The 20,115-nt window shown below is 41.4% G+C and overlaps 2 protein-coding genes across 10 annotated transcripts; one reads left to right on the top strand and one right to left on the bottom strand.

The window, feature by feature from the left end:
• Positions 1-138: 138 nt before the first annotated feature.
• On the bottom strand, positions 139-4,449 carry tmem14ca (transmembrane protein 14Ca). 2 transcript variants are annotated; one of them, XM_047014021.1, is made up of 5 exons: positions 4,377-4,449; positions 3,859-3,943; positions 2,435-2,536; positions 733-820; positions 139-501 (listed from the first exon to the last, which is right to left on the bottom strand). In XM_047014021.1, exons 2-5 carry the CDS (start codon positions 3,932-3,934, stop codon positions 441-443), a joined length of 327 nt encoding a protein of 108 aa, XP_046869977.1. In that variant the 5' UTR covers positions 3,935-3,943; positions 4,377-4,449; the 3' UTR covers positions 139-440. The 2 variants fall into 2 exon arrangements, with proteins under 2 accessions (XP_046869977.1, XP_046869976.1); XM_047014020.1 differs by having other exon boundaries at positions 4,243-4,427.
• A 3,329-nt stretch (positions 4,450-7,778) lies between these two features.
• Positions 7,779-19,617, top strand: tfap2a (transcription factor AP-2 alpha). Of its 8 annotated transcripts, none has more exons than XM_047014015.1 (7): positions 7,779-7,903; positions 12,037-12,474; positions 13,536-13,587; positions 14,846-15,071; positions 15,647-15,765; positions 17,272-17,413; positions 18,166-19,617. In XM_047014015.1, the coding sequence occupies exons 1-7, from the start codon at positions 7,871-7,873 to the stop codon at positions 18,452-18,454; spliced, it is 1,299 nt and encodes a 432-aa protein (XP_046869971.1). In that variant the 5' UTR covers positions 7,779-7,870; the 3' UTR covers positions 18,455-19,617. The 8 variants fall into 8 exon arrangements, with proteins under 8 accessions (XP_046869971.1, XP_046869974.1, XP_046869967.1 ...); XM_047014018.1 differs by having other exon boundaries at positions 7,781-7,903; positions 12,037-12,456; XM_047014011.1 differs by lacking the exon at positions 7,779-7,903 and adding an exon at positions 9,550-9,718.
• Positions 19,618-20,115: the final 498 nt, after the last annotated feature.

Here is a 20,115-nt window from a genome sequence, read left to right as displayed (position 1 = left end):
ATTTTCTTAATAACCTCCTGACCAGCCATACACTACGCATAATGTGACTAACATATCTGACAGCTGTGACTTCAGTAATACCTACTGTAAAGGACAGTGTAAGTTTATGTTGTACAAATCCAAGAAATAAACACCAACCATTTTATAAACATTTTACTCAGCATCCTGTTTCCTGCCTCCCACCTGCTCCGTCTCAGGGACAGGACACTTTTCCATAAACAAGAGAAGCCTTTGCAATTGTACATTTTCCTTTACAAATAATGAAAAATCAACAATAATGAGAGAGGAGGAGGAGAGCCTGAAGATGACCAGGGGAGGAACAGAGCCTGAAGATGACCAGGGGAGGAGCAGAGCCTGAAGATGACCAGGGGAGGAACAGAGCCTGAAGATGACCAGGGGAGGAGCAGAGCCTGAAGATGACCAGGGGAGGAGCTCTGATGTCATCCAGACTGCTGGGGTTTCTGTAGCATTCCCACTCCCAGCTTCCCCAGCATCAGCAGACTGCAACACACACACACACACACAGCACAGATCAACACACACACACACACAGAACACACACACACAGAACACACACCCAGCACAGATCAACACACACACACACCCAGCACAGATCAACACACACACACACACACAGAACACACACCCAGCACAGATCAACACACACACACCCAGAACACACACCCAGCACAGATCAACACACACAGGGAGGGGGATGGGCTGGGACGTCACCTAGCTCCTGCCATCAGACCAGCCGGCATGAACTTCCTGGAGCCATAGAATCTCTTCCCCATGACGCCCGCCAGAGCACCCGACGTAGCTGTCACACACACACACACACATTAAGATTCTGTACCATGGAAACACACTAACCATAACCAGATGGTTCAGTGACTTGATGAACTCCTCAGCAGGTGACCAGGGCCGCCCATAGAAATAGCTGGGCCCCTGAAAAGGTCCAGTGAACGGGCCCCCCCTAATAGGTCTTTACTTATTAACGCATGCGCGTGTGTGCCCTCTCTCTCCTACATAAAACATCTGTAAACCTAGAGTGACTTACTCAGTGATGGGAGCTACATTATAGCAAAACATGCATCTTTATACATAAAACTTAAACAAAGTTTAATAAATATAACTGAGAGGCCTTAACAACTTGTGGTGCCGGGCCAGACCCACAAAAACACACAACAATTTGACACACAGATCTGCTACACTCACCACATTTTCTAGTATAAAATGCAATTTATCTGCCTTCATCTTTGCCTATTATACAGCCATCTTCCTTGTCTTTCTGGATGCAAAGTCTTTTATAATGTATTTGAAGTCAATTTGTTTAGCCATTTCACACTCAATGGAAAGTATTGTGATTGAGCCTCTCCAGGCTCATTGTGGAGCACAAGTCATTTTTATGATTTTGAGTTTACTGAAGGACCTTTCTCATCCTGCCAAGTTAAGGTTAAGTGCAGAATGTCCTCAGAGCAATGCAGAACATGCGCTTTCTCAGTGTCAGCTTTGCTCTAACTAGGTTCCTCTTGGCTAGCATCGTAGCTACTGCTGCTCGTCTCTGCAGCCTGGCTGGGAGCTTCTTTCGGAGTTGACTGGAAACAATTATTTATTACTTTTATTTGGGGGTCCAATGCCCTTGCTGGCTCTCTCCTTTTTTTCTCTTTCCTTTTCTGATATCCCCATTTACATTTACATTTAGTCATTTAGCAGACGCTCTTACCTAGAGCGACTTACAGTAAGTACAGGGACATTCCCCGAGGCAAGTAGGGTGAAGTGCCTTTCCCAAGGACACAACATCATTTGACACGGCCGGGGATCGAACTGGCAACCTTCAGATTACCAGCCCGATTCCCTAACCGCTCAGCCATTTGACTCCCATATTTCTGAACAGGTCCTGGCATAGCAACAAAATGTTGCCCACTCTGACATTATTAGCTTAACCTTAGTTCAATAAATGACATCGCTAAACAAAAAACGACTCATACCATTTTTAGGAGAGAGGGGGGTTCATTATGAAACAAACTACATTTGACTAAAGCAACAATACAATGTTTATGTTTGCTTTTTAAAATAATGGTAAGTATTTCAGTTCAAAATACATTGATTATAATTTCTTAAAATATTTAAGATGAACATGATTGCTGGCATCGCGGCTGAGCCCCCTACCAGGGCTGGGCCCCCTACCACGGCTGAGCCCCCTACCACGGCTGGGCCCCCTACCACGGCTGGGCCCCCTACCACGGCTGGGCCCCCTACCACGGCTGAGCCCCCTACCACGGCTGAGCCCCCTACCACGGCTGAGCCCCCCCTACCACGGCTGAGCCCCCTACCACGGCTGGGCCCCAGAAAGCTTCCTCCCCTGTCCCCCCTTATGGGCGGCCCTGCAGGTGACCCTGAAGCGGAGGCCGGTGTGAGGAGGGCAGCTTACCTAGAGACACCCAAACGTTCTTAGGATCCTCCGAGATCTGATAGGCTCCGAACCCCGCAAGGCCCCCGAACACCAGCCCTGCCGCTAGGGACGGGACGCTCCCTGGGAGACACCAGAGAAGGGGATGGAACAAAGTACTAAACTCTTTTTCTGCAAACTTTTTACTTTCACTCTATATATTTAAGCCAGGCTCATTACTTTAGTTTTAATCTGTATTTGTAAACTATGAAAATATTACACAACTTTTTTTTCACACAGTGAAAAAAAGTTTTGATTTTTTGGGGGGAAAGGTTGAAAAAGGTTTTTCCCAAAAGTTTGCATAATTCTTAAGTACTGAATGAGGACCCTGCTATACTCTAGGCTTCTCTGTTCTCCTCTCCCTTCACTTCACCTGTGGGGGGATAAAAAATAATTTCGAAAATCTTTTGATTTTATTTTTGAAAGGTTGAAAAAACAAAATCACATTTTCTGAAAAAGTTTCGAAAAAAAGGTTTGCATTATTGATGAGTACTTGATGAGTACTCTACTATACACTTTACTCTATTGTACTCTGCTCTGCATTACTCTGTGCATTTCAGGGCAGGGCTGTATTATGTCTTGCCAAAAAATGCACCCCCTTAGCCTGACATTGTCACCCTCATAATTCGAGTCTGAAACCGCTCAGTTGGGCTGTGAGTATGGGGCGTGTTTTAACCGAACCTGGAAAAAAATGCCTCTTCACTAAATCTAAATTGGATAGACCTACAACCAATCAGGGCAACATAATATGTTGTTGAAAACTAATTCAACCCAAGCGCTCTTTGGTGACGTGGTTGATTACGTTACTGTTGATCATCTGTCCATCATTGTATAAAGCCCGCCCTGACAATTTGATTGGTCCGAACAGCTCCTGTTTGGTACTAAGTTGGGCTGGCAGGCAGGCTAGCTACCCCTGCTAACTCTGACTAAAGTGCCACATGCATGAAACTTACTCTGGTTAGTCATACCCCTCAATGTACAGTAAGAATAATTTTATGCTGGGATATACAGAACATTAATTACATGTGGGGTGCATTTCTGGGCATTGCTGTAGAAGCAACAGCAGAAAATCTTTGCACAATCAAATTCCAGAACCCTGCTTTCTTGACTTTTTCTAAATCTGTTTGTTTGGCCACCCAGTATTTAAAACATTACTCTCACATTCTCAAAGCTTCTTACTCCTCCTTATGAGACTTGAGCGTTTCATATATGAATGTAAATGTGTTTTATATGTGTCCATGCAAGCCTTTCACATATGTGAATGTGAGTTTTCAGTAGTATTAATGTGTGTGAACGTTTCATATGTGAATGTGTATGTTTCATATGTGTTTATGTAATGACAGTCTGAATTATTTTCTAAACGGTTCCTCAAACATGTACATTTACACAACATTACATAAACATACCTGCTTTAACATAACCAATGACTCCGCCTGACGCCACGAGGGCTGCATAGCTGTAACCGACCCAATCAACAGACATGCTGGACACCTGAACACAGGGGGAACGGATGTTAAAGTCAAATTTCAGCAAGTGTACTATGCTGACTAACAGTTGTAGCTACCTAAAATGTATACTCTGGAACATTGTGTGTGCGTACTACATGCTACAGTGTTGCCAAAATCCACGGATAAGAAACAATGCAGTGATGATCCTCGTGATATGCCTTCATTAGGAGGTCAAGGTGGCCAGTCTCGATCCACACTTAATTCATTATTACACATTCGGGGATTTGTAGACTGTCCTACAAACGGCTATTAGCTAGCTAGGTTATGGCTAGTGAAACTCACCTAACGTAACGTCGGATAGGTTAATATGTATATATTTTCTTCGTAGAGGTTGGTGAACAAGTTAAATGCAAACAAATGTGTAGTTTGTCAATGTTTCTGTAGTTCTCTAATTATGAAGTTACGTTATGTACCACCTTGCCAGTGTGTCCTTGATTGCTGCTGCGTCTGGTCACCACCAATGTGCGATGTTGACGTGTGTACGTATGTCGTCATGACGCAATGCCAACAACTACTGGTACATGTAGTTCTCCAAGCGGGCTCAATTCCAAACCAAACAACCAACTGCTTTACACCTGAACAATCTACATGTCTGTCTGCTGTTGGCCTGATGGCCTCTATGCCCCCTCCATTAAGATCCAGTCATGTGAGTTCATGAAAATGTGCGATTGGTGAACAGTTTTTCTTTAAAAGAAGGACGTATTGTCTTTCTGAATGGACTGGTTGTTGTTGACTGGTTATTGTTGACTGGTTATTGTTGACTGGTTATTGTTGACTGGTTATCTCTTTTGTTTTCCTGACAGACGCTAAACTAACATCTGGATACACATTTACATTTACATTTACATACACTCTGCTTTCAAGGTGTAGCCGGTGTGTGGTGAAATAACAGGCCATCCGCGTCAACAAATTGCTGGCTTTTCGTTGGCGTAGTTGGTAGTGGTGACGTTTGGGAAGTCAAAGGTGGTAAGTTTGACTCCTGGTCGGAGCGGACAGTGCCTCTGCTCTGACGGTACTTGTAAGACCACGTCTGTTACAAAGGCATCAGTAAAACAATAGACCCACTACTGAATAAACTGTTCTCTTATGGAGGACAACCCATACAAGGACAGTCCTTCTCCAACACCACCTTTACTAATGAAAACGTCATTAGAACCATCACCTAAGAACAGTTTTCAAACAGTCTTATATCAATGACTAGTAGGCTATAGTATCTAGGCTACTGCCAGTCAGGAGAAAATTGCTCAAAAACCTGCATTTTGTAAACTGCTGCTAATTGGCTCCTCAACAATATAAAATTATTCAACAATGAATCTCGTTTTTTCACATTATTAGACATTTAGGTACAACTCACGTTTTTTATTAGGCTACATATGTCTATATACACAAATAAACTGGCTGAAGACCGGCCTAGTGTCAAATCAAGTAGCCTACTGTCACAAGATGGCGCCATAGGATCAGTGTGCGATTGAGCCATAAAGAAAACTAGTTGTTCTCACAAATGAACTGGTTCAAATGTTTAAAACAACGTAGGTTGCCAAACTCTGCCAAGACAATCTGAACTAATAAAGCCCTCTAACACGGCCCCCTCATCTCTAGGCTAAGATAAGCTTTAAAGCCTAACAAACTAACTTAATATAGATTTGCAAAGCAGATGTCAACGTGACTCATCGTAGGGTTAAATCATCTGTAAAGAAGTGCAGCGACATCACTCTTTCCCCTTACGGGTCTGACGCCGACCCACAGGCCCGTAACCAGAGTCTGAGTTTTAGTGAGGTCCAACGGCAGACAACTCCGGGACAATTTGAACATCTTGAACTGAACAATATTTAATTAGTCTACATCATGCATTTTAATACGTGTTCGAAACTAGGGTAAGTCCTATTCTATACGAACTCTAGTTATGGCCCTCCTTGCACCAATATCAGATGGTTTCCATGAGGCCTGGAGACGAGGAGAAGCAGTCTCAGGTGAGTTCAGTGCTGTTCTCTCAGCATGGTGGCGCTAGTGCGCAATTTATCTGGGAGACAATAGTTCAGAAACGTATTATCCACATTTTATTTATTTCAAAGACAAAGCCATGTTATAAAAGGATACGTGAGTTTAAGTAACCCTATGTTGAGAGGAGAAATTAAGGACAACGTTATGATGGGCCTATTTAATGAACAATGTTTGGTTAACAATAGATTGTTTTCGACGTGACAATGTTTTGATTACCTTCAATTTAGACAATCAACATGGTTAATCGCTAGTTCTATATTGCCACACAAACGAGAACAGTTGTTTGGTAACTGATATGGAATCATGCTGCAGACTGGGAAATCTCATTTTATTCTTTCCGAAAGTCTCCTTATTTTACAGGATGATTAGGTTAAAAAAAAGAAGCTATAAATTATTTCACCGTGATCATGGTAATGACTAGCATGTAGGCCTATTATTTGTATTTAAATTATGAGAAATATTTAATTGCAGCCATCTGCTGTGACACTGAGCTCCGCTGAGTAATTGTTGCCATTCTAGGCCACCTAAAATCACTACCACCAACAAAAGCAGAAACAACAACAACAATCATATTAACAACAATAATGGCTAATAACAATAGCAATAATAATGTGCTAAATTGTGGCGTTTATCGTTGCCCAATAGCAGCACCCTCCTCGACTTCTCAAACCTCTTGACGGTTTATGATGCTAAACTGAACTCGCGCTGCGGGCTCGTGCTTGATGGCAGTGGTTGAAACCAGGCCTTAGACAAACAAGTTTGAATGAGTGAATCCTTTCCAAATACCCAGGTAAACTAGTAACGTTTAACATTGCGTCCAGAGTGAGGCTTTTATGAAAATATTATCTTATGTTCTTCATAGCCTATAGCCTAGTCTATTGTTAATCTTAGAAATTGATTTTCTAAGATTATTTTTATTATAATTTTTATTTTGAGACATTGTCTGTTTCCCATACAAATTATACCTGGAGTAGCCTCATTTAGCATTGCACAACGTATAGACGTAGCCTATAGGCTATTGTTGGCGAATGTAGGTTGTCTTTATTCAATTGTTGTTCTGATCGTCAAATGCTCATTTATTTAGATAACCTTTCACCATGTTACATGCAGATAGCCCATGTTATATGCAGATAGCCTATGTCTAACATGAAAAGTCACTGGGGCGAACTGTGTGGAAGGTAGGCTATTACCGAATATGGTGTCGTGCCTATATTGTCACCCTAGTCGGTATGCATCCCGTTAGAACTTGAAAGAAAATGCGTTTTGACCGTAATTAACCATTATCACCTCGCGGTGCACGTGTTGCTCTTTTTGTGCGTGTCTGAGCCTCAAAGATCCGAGCTCATTCAGATCCAGCCCTGAGGGCTCTACGTATGTATTTGAAATAAGACGACGATAAATAAGTAATGATCCCAATACACATGTGATATTGTGTATAAGTAATTATGTTACGGTTAACCCGGTGTTTATTGACAAAACACATTTCATACACTATATCCGTATTTAAGAAACGTTTGTTGGACCAGACGGTCAGGGCCTGTATTTGAAGTTGAATGTTTTTATTCAAGCTGAGTTATGTCTCACTTTCACGAGTGTGTATCATTGAAAACAAAGATAAAAAAAATACAATAAAGATAGTGTTTCCCTGGCAGACCTAAGTGTATGTGAACCCCCGTTTGCACATGCACAGTGGGATGAGTTCTCCAGGAAGCTCGCGGCCTTCCCTGCTCCAGGTAGGCTACAAGCTGCCTCTACACACCCAAACCTCTGCGCATGCGCCAGGTGGCCCGCACCGCGCTCATGGCCAGGTGAGAGGATCTCATTCAGGTACAGCAAAACTTGGCTTCGACACCGAAGGCTCAATGAGATAACAACGTTTGATCAACTAAACCAGACAGAAGACCAAACTATGTCAGTCATGGGCAAGATGGGGGATTGGCAGGTATGTGCTGATTATTTGAGGACGACGATGGTTGAAATTATAGCTACATTTGTGTCATGAGTGCTTTTTTGCAGCCTCTGAAACATCAACAAAACTTATTTGGTCTCAACTTTGTCTCACTCGGCCTTGGAACAATTTAAAAACAATATTTATGATGTGGAGGAACAGCCGGCACAAGGCTACGTGTTTAATCTGCCAACGCGAAGTTTTGTCCTTCAAACAGACACGTTTAGACACGTTAATAATAACCGCATTGATCTGTAGCGACTAATGCTATTCGGTCCAAAGGCTCAATTTGGATTCGTGGGATAACTTCGAAGGTGATTGGACCGTAGGCCAGAATAAAAATAAATCTTATGCGCAATCTCTTACATTCAGCATATTTAATTGTTAAATTGACCATTTGGCCTACGTTTATAGCAGGATCAACATATAGCCTATGAAGGCCTATTGTTACAGCGTTCACATGTAACATTTCATTATTCTCAATCCTTAAACTCTTGAGTTTAAAGTCATGCAAAAGAATTGGGAGGTTACAAATATTTAACACAATGCATATATTATACATGCTTCTATCAAGAGATGCTGCTTTCTTTTGTTGCAAATTTAATGAAAAAACTATGCAAGAACATTTGTGCGATAGCCTACATGACGTGTGTCTAAGTCCCTGATTGTTTGGTAAAAATGAGCTTTCGAGTAGGCCTATCACTCAAAAGGAGCACCGCCTTAGAAACTTAACTCAAAGTACATATCACACTGCATACAGGGTTTCTTAAACTCGTTTTTTCAGCCTCAGTTGTCATTGTGAGGTAGTTTCACGGACCCACTCATTAATAACAAGTGGTTGTAAAGGTACCCCACCTAAAATGGAAATCTGGATGAACCAAGGCCAACGCCTAAGACTGTCAGACCTGTATCTTGACCCCGCAGCCCGCGGTGCTCGAGCTTTACCGGCGACGGGGCAGAACCCGAGTCCCTTAGTCGCTCATTCAAATGAAACAAGTCTCGTTGTTGTGTTAATTATTGACATTCTCCGAGCTGTGCCCTTACATGTCATCAATAGAGCTCTGTGCCCACTTAAGCATTGTCCACTTTTACATAACAGTGGCGGAATAGCTCTTCAAGGTCTCCAATCTCAATAGGACTAAAATAACAGTTTACGAAAATCAGTCTGGCAACCAAGTAGCACGGGGAGCAGGAGACAGGAACTATTTGCATAGTGTGGCACGCTCTTCAATCTATACAAAATGTGAGCCTTTTGAATTCACTGTTAGCAAAGCAGACTGTGAGGTGCAGAAACATTTTGTATAAAGTAATTTCACCAAAGTTATTCAGTCATTAGGTTACACTACATTATATGAATTTAAACATTCAATTAGTTTTTTTTCCATAACAGGCATTGACACCTTGACAAGGGCTTAGGTGTAGTGTTACTGTTTCAAGTCCTGAATGCTTGTAAAAATGCAGCTGTTTTATTTCGAGCTATCCGTTTTCATTGAACTTGGTGGAAATAAAATCTAAATTAAGTGTCGCTACAGTTTTACCTGTGTAGTCCATTGGAGTTGGGCAAGATGGGAAACCAGCGGCTGTTCATATGTTAATGAGGAAATGCGAACGTTATTACAGTGCTGCGCGAGGCTTTCACTTCCACCATTAGAGGGAGATCTCACAGCGTGGACAGCCAACTCAATAAAAATTGTTTCTGCAAGAGCACTATTCACTGTGTCACACAAGGCAAGACGCACTCAATACCCACGACAACTCATGAAAATGCTTTGGAAATTAACTGATAACATTAAATATGAAGACTGCGAGGTAAGCAGCTTGCATTTTGTTTGTGTCGCGCTGTCATAACGTATTGGGTTTTATTTGTGTATATGTCACTTGTGATGTTCCCACATTGTTTTGTGAACTTATTTAATTCATAAAAGGTGTCAAGTATTTTTTATGTGTTGGATAAATTGTAAATACATAATACATTTTTTTGTAAAAAAAGACAATGTACAGTTTTATTATAAGAAAATTAATAATTATGATGATAATAATAACAACCTCAATATACTCATTATGAAAAAAAAATGCTAAGGACAACAGGACCAAAAAAGAGAATGCTGCTACAAATATTAATAACATAAAAACTATTAAAAAAAATACCCACAACAAAGGGGGTAAAATAGGTTTAAAGAAACAGGCTATGATTTCACGATTTTTGTGACATGTTTCAAAATAGGCCTAAGAATGAATTAGCAAAATACATACATTTTTTTGAAGTAGCCTATACTAACGTTTTCCCCAAATTATAGCAAACATATTGACCAGTAGTTAGACTATTTCTCATTAAGGATGGGTTGATTTTACACAAATGTGACATTTGAAACATAAAATAACAAAAGGCCTAATAATGATACAAATTTGCCTCATGTTCCTTAATGCCAATTTTTCTGGAATTCGAAACCTGACATTGTGTGTTCACTGATGTTGCTGAGAGATTGTTATTAAAGCAAAGACAGAAAGTTTGGCCGTATTATCAGAGAGTTGTTGGTGAGCGGTGCAGCCAGTTGAACGGGTTTCCACCCGCGTCTTGGGTAGGCGAGTCACGAGCAGGAAAGAAATGTGAGGCTTCTGTATACGGTTGATTTTGTTAGACTGGCTTCAAAACCCCAAACTGCTGTTGGAATCAGGCATTTGGTGTTTGTTTATTTATGTCAAAAATGGTCGCGTGCAAATTTGAGGGGATTGAATTTAAGCATGCGAGGTTTTGATCCTTTGGAATTTTGGATTTTTTCTCCGAGTTAAAGTTAGCTCGTCTGGCGTGGTTTGTAGTTGAGTAACCCTGGATTAATTCGATGGCGAGACTCACGAGGGCCATGGAACGCGAGAAGTCGGAATCTGACGGGCATAACAAAGGGACAGGGCGAGCAGACAGCCCCGTGAACAGTAAAAATGTGCCAGCCTTGATGCCCTCAGCGGCGGCTGGATTTTCACACGAATCAGAGGTGCACATTGTTTCCTTCCCTAACTCTTCCTCTCTCTGGTCCCCCCGCCTTCACTCTGTCTTTCTTTCACTTTTGCTTGCCCTCGAACCTTTTAAAACGTTCCCCCTCTCTCTGATTCGTCAGACGCGAGAGAATGTCCCTCTTTTTGTCTCTCTCTCTCTCTCCCCTCCTCACTCCCTCTTTTTCTCTCCACATCTCTGATTAGATATAGTGATTCCTCAGTCAATGGACGTCATTTAGTGCAGACTCGCCTTGAGTTGGTTGCCTCGCTTCACGCTCGATTTCAGACCATTCTTCCCTTATTAAGCATTCGTGTAATATTAATAGTCATGAATATCTTCCATTAGGAATCCAAGGGAAGTAGAAGCTATTTGCTAATATGAGCTCAATCGCAGGAACAGCACAGTGATAGAACAAGACGGCGGAACAGGGGATACAAGAAACTTTAAAATAAAAATCCGCAAGATCATACAGTTTTTTAGAATCAAATGAAGGGCAGCGGGAATTTCACCAAATTCTGATGGATTATCGTTCTTCGATGGTGCTTATCTGACAATTGGGCTCCGAGACCTTGCAATAGAGTCGTTGTTGGGTTTATTTAGTTTGCTCGAATATTTCGTTGTTTTGTCCACGTTCTTACTCGCAAATTCTATTTTGAATCGCTCGAAAATCTTCGCAGATGTTAGTGCACAGTTTTTCCGCGATGGTAAGTTGTACTCCGTGGCGAAGACTGAATCAATACTTCTGACTAGCACTCCCAATAAGGTCGTTTTTATTTTAATACATAATACTGTTTAAACCAATAACCTAATACATGCCTTCACATTCACCTAAAAAATATTCTATTTGTTTTTTAACATGTTACAAAAAAAACTAGTTTGTCTGTGTAACTGTCATCACTTTAAAAAACATTCTTATTTGACAATTGCCTCCATAATTAGGCCTATTTCTATTCATTAGGCCTATCCGTTCAAGAGAATTGTTTTAATTCGATAGCGAGCAACGCTGATTGAATAAAAACCATGTCTTCGTCTCCAGAGCGGTGGAAATCTTAATACCTCTAATATCCTAAAACGGAATACAAAATCCCGAGTTTGTTTGCCTAAATGTCTAAATCCCAGTTCTCATTCTTTTCAGGATCGTCACGACGGTACCAGCAATGGGACAGCGAGACTACCTCAGTTGGGGAGCGTGGGCCAGTCCCCGTACACAAGCGCCCCTCCGCTCTCCCACACCCCAAACTCCGACTTCCAGCCACCGTACTTTCCACCGCCCTACCAGCCCATCTATCCCCAGTCTCAGGACCCATATTCGCACGTCAACGACCCGTACTCTCTAAACTCCCTGCACGCCCAGCCGCAGCCGCAGCACCCGGGCTGGCCCGGGCAGAGGCAGAGCCAGGAGAGCAGCCTGCTCCACCAGCACCGGGGCTTACCGCACCAGCTCTGTCGGGAGTACCGCAGAGAGGTTCTCCTACCGTCGGGCCACGGGATCGAAACGGGACTCTCAGATTCTATCCCAATCCATGGAATACCTCACTCCTTGGAAGACGTTCAGGTAATCCAACACTTTTTGGTAACTATTAATATTATTACTACTACTATCATCATCATCATCATCATCATTATTAGACTTGTGTCATTAGGCTAATGCATGAGTTATGTTTAGAATATTGTTTATTACTGCTATAACATGCATGCGTAATATTGGCCTATTTCCATTGTAAAAATATTCATGCATGTTTAAAACAATGTGACCCGTTCTTATTGAATCATTCGATTTTTTTTTAAGTTGTGTATTAATCAAAAGCAACGGCATTCAGCCAATACCTCTTGAGTCATCCATGGCCTATTTTCAGCTCCGTTTATAGATTACTGTAGTCAATATTCCGGATTCTTTAGGTTATTTTTTATTAATAGGAGTGAATTTGTAGACCGTATTTCCAAAAACGAAATAGGGCGTTATAAACAACGTTGCCCTAAATATCCAGAACTAGGCTAAGTGTAGACTATGAACTTTTTTTTTTCTTCTAAAATGGATGCCAAGTATTGCCTTGCTGATCGTTTTGGGATGTTTCTGGATATTCCTCTTTCATCTAATTGTAATATCCATGCTCATTACAAACATTATCTTCTTTGCCCCGCTCATTGCAACAGAATATGACCAATAATCCCCCGGCCCTAAAAGGAGTATCCGCATGGTACAAGTTATTTGAAATAAAGGCGGACTAAGACACCATTTATAAACGCATATCAAATACAGAACATGAATCATAATAATTTTGATTATTTTAATTACTTGAAAACAAATGCATATCGCCCAAATACAAGGCGTTAAATACCACTGTGATTCTTCAAGCGGACAATATGAACAGTTTTTCGTAAGCAGCCAATCTGTGGATGAAATGAGGTCACGATTAAGGGGCGACCGCGCTTCGTTATTTAAGACTGGTGTGCATGACGTGCACTCTGGACAACTGTTAAAGCCATTATAGAACAAATCAAGTAGGCTAGGCCTGTATGGCCTTCACAGTCTGTTTGTGGGTTCATAGTCGGTTGATGCATAAACAGCACGACATGTAACGTAAATCCTTTGTACTTAGTATTAAGTAGTGCGCTTCTGTATCTTTGTTGCAGCATGTTGAGGACCAAGGAATTCACATCCCGGACCAGACTGTCATTAAAAAAGGTAAGCGGTGCATCGTGAGATACCTAGCTTGCCACAAGCCGAACCTGCTGCTTTGCACCAGAGCGCACGCAGCAATGCCTCACCGATCCAGCGGGGAACAAGGAGAGCGCGGGGTAGTTTTCATTAGACTATACTTCACGGTCTCCAGTCCAATTATTTCAATCTATAACCGCACTTTTTCGAAGACGGAAGCTATAGGCCTATTTAGCGCTCCCCCCCCCCCCCCCCCCCCTCCTCAGTACAACTAGATGCTTCGTTGTTTTGATGCGTATGGCTCTGCATGGGTTCCATTGCGGTGCCTGATGAAGTAAAAATGGCAGTGGCCAATGCTGTATGTATTATGTTCAAGATTACACGATTAGCTGATTTTGCGTCAAAGTCTAAATCCCGGCAAGTAGCCTAATCTTAGCTGGAGCGCTATGATTGTCTGAAGGGTTTGCCTTATTTTCCATTCAGTGTCGACAGTCGTCCAGTGTTGCTTTAACAGTGATAGGTATATTACTTACAAATAATTCTCTATGAATTTGATTGTTTATGACTCAAGTGGGCTGTTCTCCGTGGTCAGGTCTGGCGCGTCCCTCCCGCCACGCGAAGTCCTTTTGTCAGGTCAAATTAGATGCGCACGAGATAAATCTTGAGAGATGCTCTTTCCACATCAACATAATAATTGGCTCCTATATTAGAAATCTCAAGAGTTCGTTTAACTTCTATTGTCTCTATTAGGCTCCCCTGAGCTATTAACGTCACAAGTGATCTATCCAAACGCGTTAGTGCCTTTGTCTCCGGTTACCGCACCACGCAAAACGGTAGCCTCTGAAATGCGAAATCACACGCGACAGTAAAACATTAAATACAATTCTAACATGGGTAGGTCAAATATGTAGCACTTCTCTTGTTGTGTTGACGTCTGTGTGCGGATGTGTTTTGGAGGGTATTGGCGTTGAGTGCGTGCTCGTGCGCGTGCGTCTGCAAAGTGTGTCCTGGTACAGGGCTCACTGGAGGCCTACAACCACTCACACCAGCATAGAGAGTTATTTTCAACATATGTAAAATAACCACATTAATAGAAATATCATTATTCAAATGTCATCATATATATTTGTATTTATTTAAAATTTTGTTGTTAAATAATATAAATAATTCCTTATTTATGTCAGTACAATGTTTATTGTAGGTGTTACAATTGTCAATATTTCCTTCACATTGTGCAACCTGAAGTGCTCCTTTCCAGTCTCATGCTTCTGCTCTGCCTCCTCAGGTCCAGTTTCCTTATCCAAGAACAACAACGTCTCAGCCATCCCAATAAACAAAGACGGCCTTTTCGGCGGCGTGGTGAACCCCAACGAGGTGTTCTGTTCGGTTCCGGGTCGCCTGTCCCTGCTCAGCTCCACTTCAAAGTACAAGGTCACCGTAGCGGAAGTGCAGAGACGCCTCTCTCCGCCCGAGTGCCTCAACGCGTCTCTGCTGGGCGGAGTGCTGAGAAGGTGAGCTGGACTTGCATGTCTCCGCTCATTTATTGTACCAAGAATAATTAAAATCGACCAAGCGTGACACCTCCTGCATTTAAAACAGCCCAAAAGGCGGACGGGTTAGATTCCGTATTAACTCGGTGCACAGTGAGCTTGTTTCCTCTGTGTGGACTTGGATTTAATTTGAGTGTTTTGGCACCAAACTTTAAGCTTTAAGCATAGAATAAAACGTATCATCTAAATAAAACGTATCATAAAAATATCAGAGTTTAGTCAACTGTCAAGCTAAATGCACGTTATATCTGTAGTCTACAAAAGTCTGACTTAGTCTATGTTAGGAAACGCAGAGTAACATGTTGCAATCATGACATAGTTTCAGGTAAGGTGGTGTGTTTACTCATTGATGTAGTGGTAACACAGGCCTAGTTTACGGCTGTTAACGGATTCATGCATCTATGTTTATGGAATTTAACAGTATAGTCCACAGTGTCCACAATGTACAGTCCACACACAGGACAAACTTGTTAATCCAGCCTGTTCATATTGCCTCATGTGAGCCTGGTCCGAACCTCCTGCTCTTGTCATCCCAGGGCGAAATCTAAGAACGGTGGACGGTCCCTTCGAGAGAAATTGGATAAAATCGGTTTGAATCTTCCTGCCGGTCGACGCAAGGCAGCCAATGTCACGCTGCTGACATCACTAGTGGAAGGTAAGCTGCTCTCTAAACTATCTGAGTTCCGGTTCCTGTGATGATAGCAGGTGTGTTGTACAGTTTAGAGGGGGAAGTGTTTTGAAATCAGCATACGCACTTATCCATGTCATTTGGACTGACTTTGCCCTGCACGTAATAACACATGAAGAATGCGTGTGTTTGAAACGAGGAGGTGTTGTAGTCAGTATGGGGCTCGGGGCAGCATGGCCCCTACTCTTAAACGACCTGTACTCCATTCTGTACTGTATTTGAAGTCAGGTCACTGTGGGTAGGCTATCTGGACAGTCTGAAAAGTTTTGCTAATAGGGAGCTGTTTCACATTTGGCTGAGGCAGATTTAGTGAATTTATGATTAGACTATTAATCTTGTAATATAGGCTACTAACAATTCGATTATTATTATTTGTTTTATTAATTTATTATTATTAGTAGTAGTTTTGATGGTAACTAAATGCAGCATTAATACTGTGACTTCTACATGGGCTACTGCATTTTGATGAAATGGACTGACCTATTGAGGAAGTAGGCCTATATATGTTGGCCTGTTATTGAATAAATTAGTCAATTACGCTTCACTGAAAGGAAGCCAACAGGACTGAATAAATCCATTGTGCTTGCAAAGTTGAACCTTATTATTCTGTGCGGTGGTATTTGGTGTGCTGGTGGGTTTTAAAGGTGAAAGCTTGGGATGGTCCAGTGCTTCCTGTTAATCATTACTGCTGAGAAACGAATGCAATATTCAGTGTGGTTCATTGAAATTGTGTGCTGTATGGTAATGAGCCTGAAGAAGTGCATGATTCCTTGCGATAAGGTGGGGGGGGGGGGATAGTGTAGGAAGGCGCTGTGTTATTTAGATAGGGGACACTGCTTTACTGAAGTCATGTTATTGTTTATGATCCGCTCCATTTTATGGAAACGACTTTACTGGATTTGAGCTTTGATGCTAATTGGCGCATGCGTTCTTCCGGAGTTGAGGGTTATGGCAGGAAGCCTCGCAGTAAAAGCCAACTGTTTCAGGAAATTAAAACCAAATACTTGAAAAAATTGACAAAAACACAAACCTGAATAGAGTGAAGCAGTATTTGTCATTGCTAAAATAGATAAGACTTTACGTACAGCCTTATCAAATAATTACCTATTGTTCATCTGGCCGGGTTTTTAATACATAAAATAAAAATACATTCAATGACACGGTGTCAATCATGACTCTGTTTTAGGTGAAATATGTAGTTATTGTTGTTTTTCAATTTATTGTTCAAGTCATCTGTCGAAACGAAGCAAGTCCTCGCTCTCATTGACAACATTGTATTTTTTCAACTGAAAAGAATAGCCTACAGGTGTTCTACCTCCCAACTCCAAGCTAGTCATCTAAGACGGGCCTTGGTTTGGCCAAACACGTTCATTAGATTAACAATGTGTTAAGTGGAAGTGTTAGTTGGTCTATATTTGATGTCAACATTTCAGATCCACGTATTATACACTCAATCCATTCTTTCCTTCCCAGGCGAAGCTGTTCATCTTGCCAGAGATTTTGGTTACGTATGCGAGACAGAGTTCCCTTCCAAGGCAGTGGCGGAATATGTTAACCGTCAGCATTCCGACCCAAACGAACAAGTCCAAAGAAAAAACATGCTATTGGCAACTAAGTAAGTGCTATGATCGCTTTCATATTTCGAGTATATTCATAACGTGGTCATTTTTACAGCGAGAGCTGGCAAACATACTACAAATATGATTCTTTATAATTTAGTGCAAAGAAAAATGAATATTGAAAAGATAATCACATGGCTAAATGTGTTTGTATGGTCGTTTTATTAATGTTTAACAAATTCAGTAGGCTATATAGGCTAGAGCATCCATATTGGAATTTATTTAAGCATTTTGGTGCACATTGGAGATCAAGTTGTTGGCACACATTTTCTTTCTGTTGCCTCACACTTCAACAAAAACACAGATCATTTGACACTTCACGATGTAGATTTCTATTCATTTGATTCAAAATCAACATTTTGGTCATGTTGCGTAATCCCTGAATCAAACACGTGCAGGAATGTACTATCATGCTGCACTGGCCTGTTTCTGGTGATTGAACTGGCCAAGGATTCTCCCCACGCCACCATTTTGTTTGCTGTGATTGCAACTGCATTGACACATGGCTGGTTCTCTCCCAACTTCAACCCCTCTCATTCTAAACTGTAAAATGTTCTAAGCTGCTCGCTGCAGAATAGTTTTACTTCACTTCTATACAAACACCCAACCCGTCCAGCTGGCAGGGAGCGTTTGTGTATCCCACGAACTAACAATTTGCGTTATTGTTTATGAATTAATCCATTGATAATAATGTCGTTGTGGTTCGTGTTATTTCTGTAGCCTAATCAACACGTTGTCTTCCTTTTAGGCAAATCTGCAAAGAATTCACAGACCTGCTTTCCCAGGACCGCTCGCCGTTGGGGAATTCTCGACCACAACCTATTCTTGAGCCGGGGATTCAGAGTTGTTTGACCCACTTTAGTCTAATTTCTCACGGATTCGGGACCCCGGCTATGTGCGCGGCCCTCACCGCCCTCCAGAACTATCTGACCGAGGCGATCAAAGCCATGGACAAAATGTACCTTAACAATAACCCCAACAGTCACTCAGAGAGCGGCACTAAAGGCGGAGACAAAGACGAGAAACACAGAAAATGATTTCCCCCTGAACGCCCAATATAAATATTATAAATACTTATAAATACTATTGATCAAGTAACGTGCCACTTCCTAATCTCGCCATTTTACATGTTTGTTTTTACTACAATTCAACTTTGGATTCACGGGAAGCAACACGCAAAATCCCCATAAGAATTAAGAAAAAAGAAAAAAAGATGCTGAAAGCGCAAAGGAACCGCTCCAGGGCGGGAAAGGAACCGCTCCAGGGCGGGAAAGGTCTCTGCCACACCGAGGAGTTTTTATGTACTTCCTCTTTTTATGAGCTGCGACCGACTGAAATCCAGCGACCCTTATATCTCAATTTACGATTGTAGCCGTATGACAAAAGAAGCAAAAAAGAGGATGAATTCTTATCAGTATTGTGAATAATAAACTTGAAAAAAAAAAGAAAATCCACAGAGTTCCATGTCATGACTTGCGTTGTAACTCTCACTCCAAGCGACCAACTTGAACTTTGAATTTCAACACGATTCGCGATTATATAAGGGAATCTGTGTTCATGTATGTAAATATTTATTTATGTGTAATTTAATGGGAATTGTAAATATGGTGCGTCTGTTGAAAATTCTTTTTTTATTTATCTGGTGCCTCCTGTTTTAGTGGGTTTGAATATTCGTTTAGTTCTTCATGTGGTTTATGGTTCTAGAAAACAGCAGTTTGGGGTATTTTTTCTCTGGGATATTTCAATTCAGCCCTCTTGTAGCATGTTGAGGCGACATTGAAGCAAGTGAACAAATTTAATAGAAATAAACTACCATTACTCTCTATCATCCTTATTCATTTATTTTATTTTATTGAGAGCATAAGCGAGACCTTGATGAGATCTGTTTCGTGTTTCTATTTTCTTGTTTTTATACAAGCTTTTATGTGTTGTGCCAATCAGAAAACGTTTCACCTCTTGTTCTTCCCTCAAAGCACCATAAAAGCAATAAATGGATATTGTCTTTAGGATTTTTTTTTCAATGTTTGAAGACATTCAAAACATTTGGGACCATCTGATATCTTGTATGTCCACTGTCTAAATTGGAGGCGGTTTTAGCTGTGTTGTATAGACCTGTGCTGGCAATAGTCCCCATGCCTGTCAATGTATTATAGTCCTTTGTTGCCCAGAAAGAAAAAAAATAAATATTTGATACGCTTCATGTCGATTTCTATTCATATCTTTTAATTTTTTATTCCGTGGTTTATACGCTCGCGTGTATTTTTGTTCTAGGCAGTTTTTTTTCTATTCAAGACGGTTACAGTAATTGAGTTTAACTCTCCCCTGACGATTGCTCCTTGCAATAAGCAGCTGAACCCATAGTTTCCCTCAAGTATAATAAAAACCCGTACTTTTAACTGGTAGTTCAGAGCACAGGATCATTCGAAAATGAAGTGGAGCTTTTACCAGGCCAAATGACAAAGAATGAATACATTTTGTTTGAAGTGAGTGTGTGCGTGTGTATGAACGTGTGTGTGTGTGCGTGTGTGTGTGTGTGTGTGAGAGAGAGAGAGTTGCACCAGCCCTCAAGCGAAACCGCTCTTTAAAATCAGTGAGATGTATAGCCTCCGCCTGTGTTGAAGGTTATTACATGCGCTTCTCTCATCTACTGTTTTCTGTTGCCTATGTTTTAGCTTAATTCTAATACATACATAAAATA

Source organism: Hypomesus transpacificus, unplaced genomic scaffold, assembly GCF_021917145.1.
Source record: "Hypomesus transpacificus isolate Combined female unplaced genomic scaffold, fHypTra1 scaffold_214, whole genome shotgun sequence".
Taxonomy (NCBI): Eukaryota; Metazoa; Chordata; class Actinopteri; order Osmeriformes; family Osmeridae; genus Hypomesus; species Hypomesus transpacificus.
This window is presented reverse-complemented; position numbering and strand designations above follow the sequence as displayed.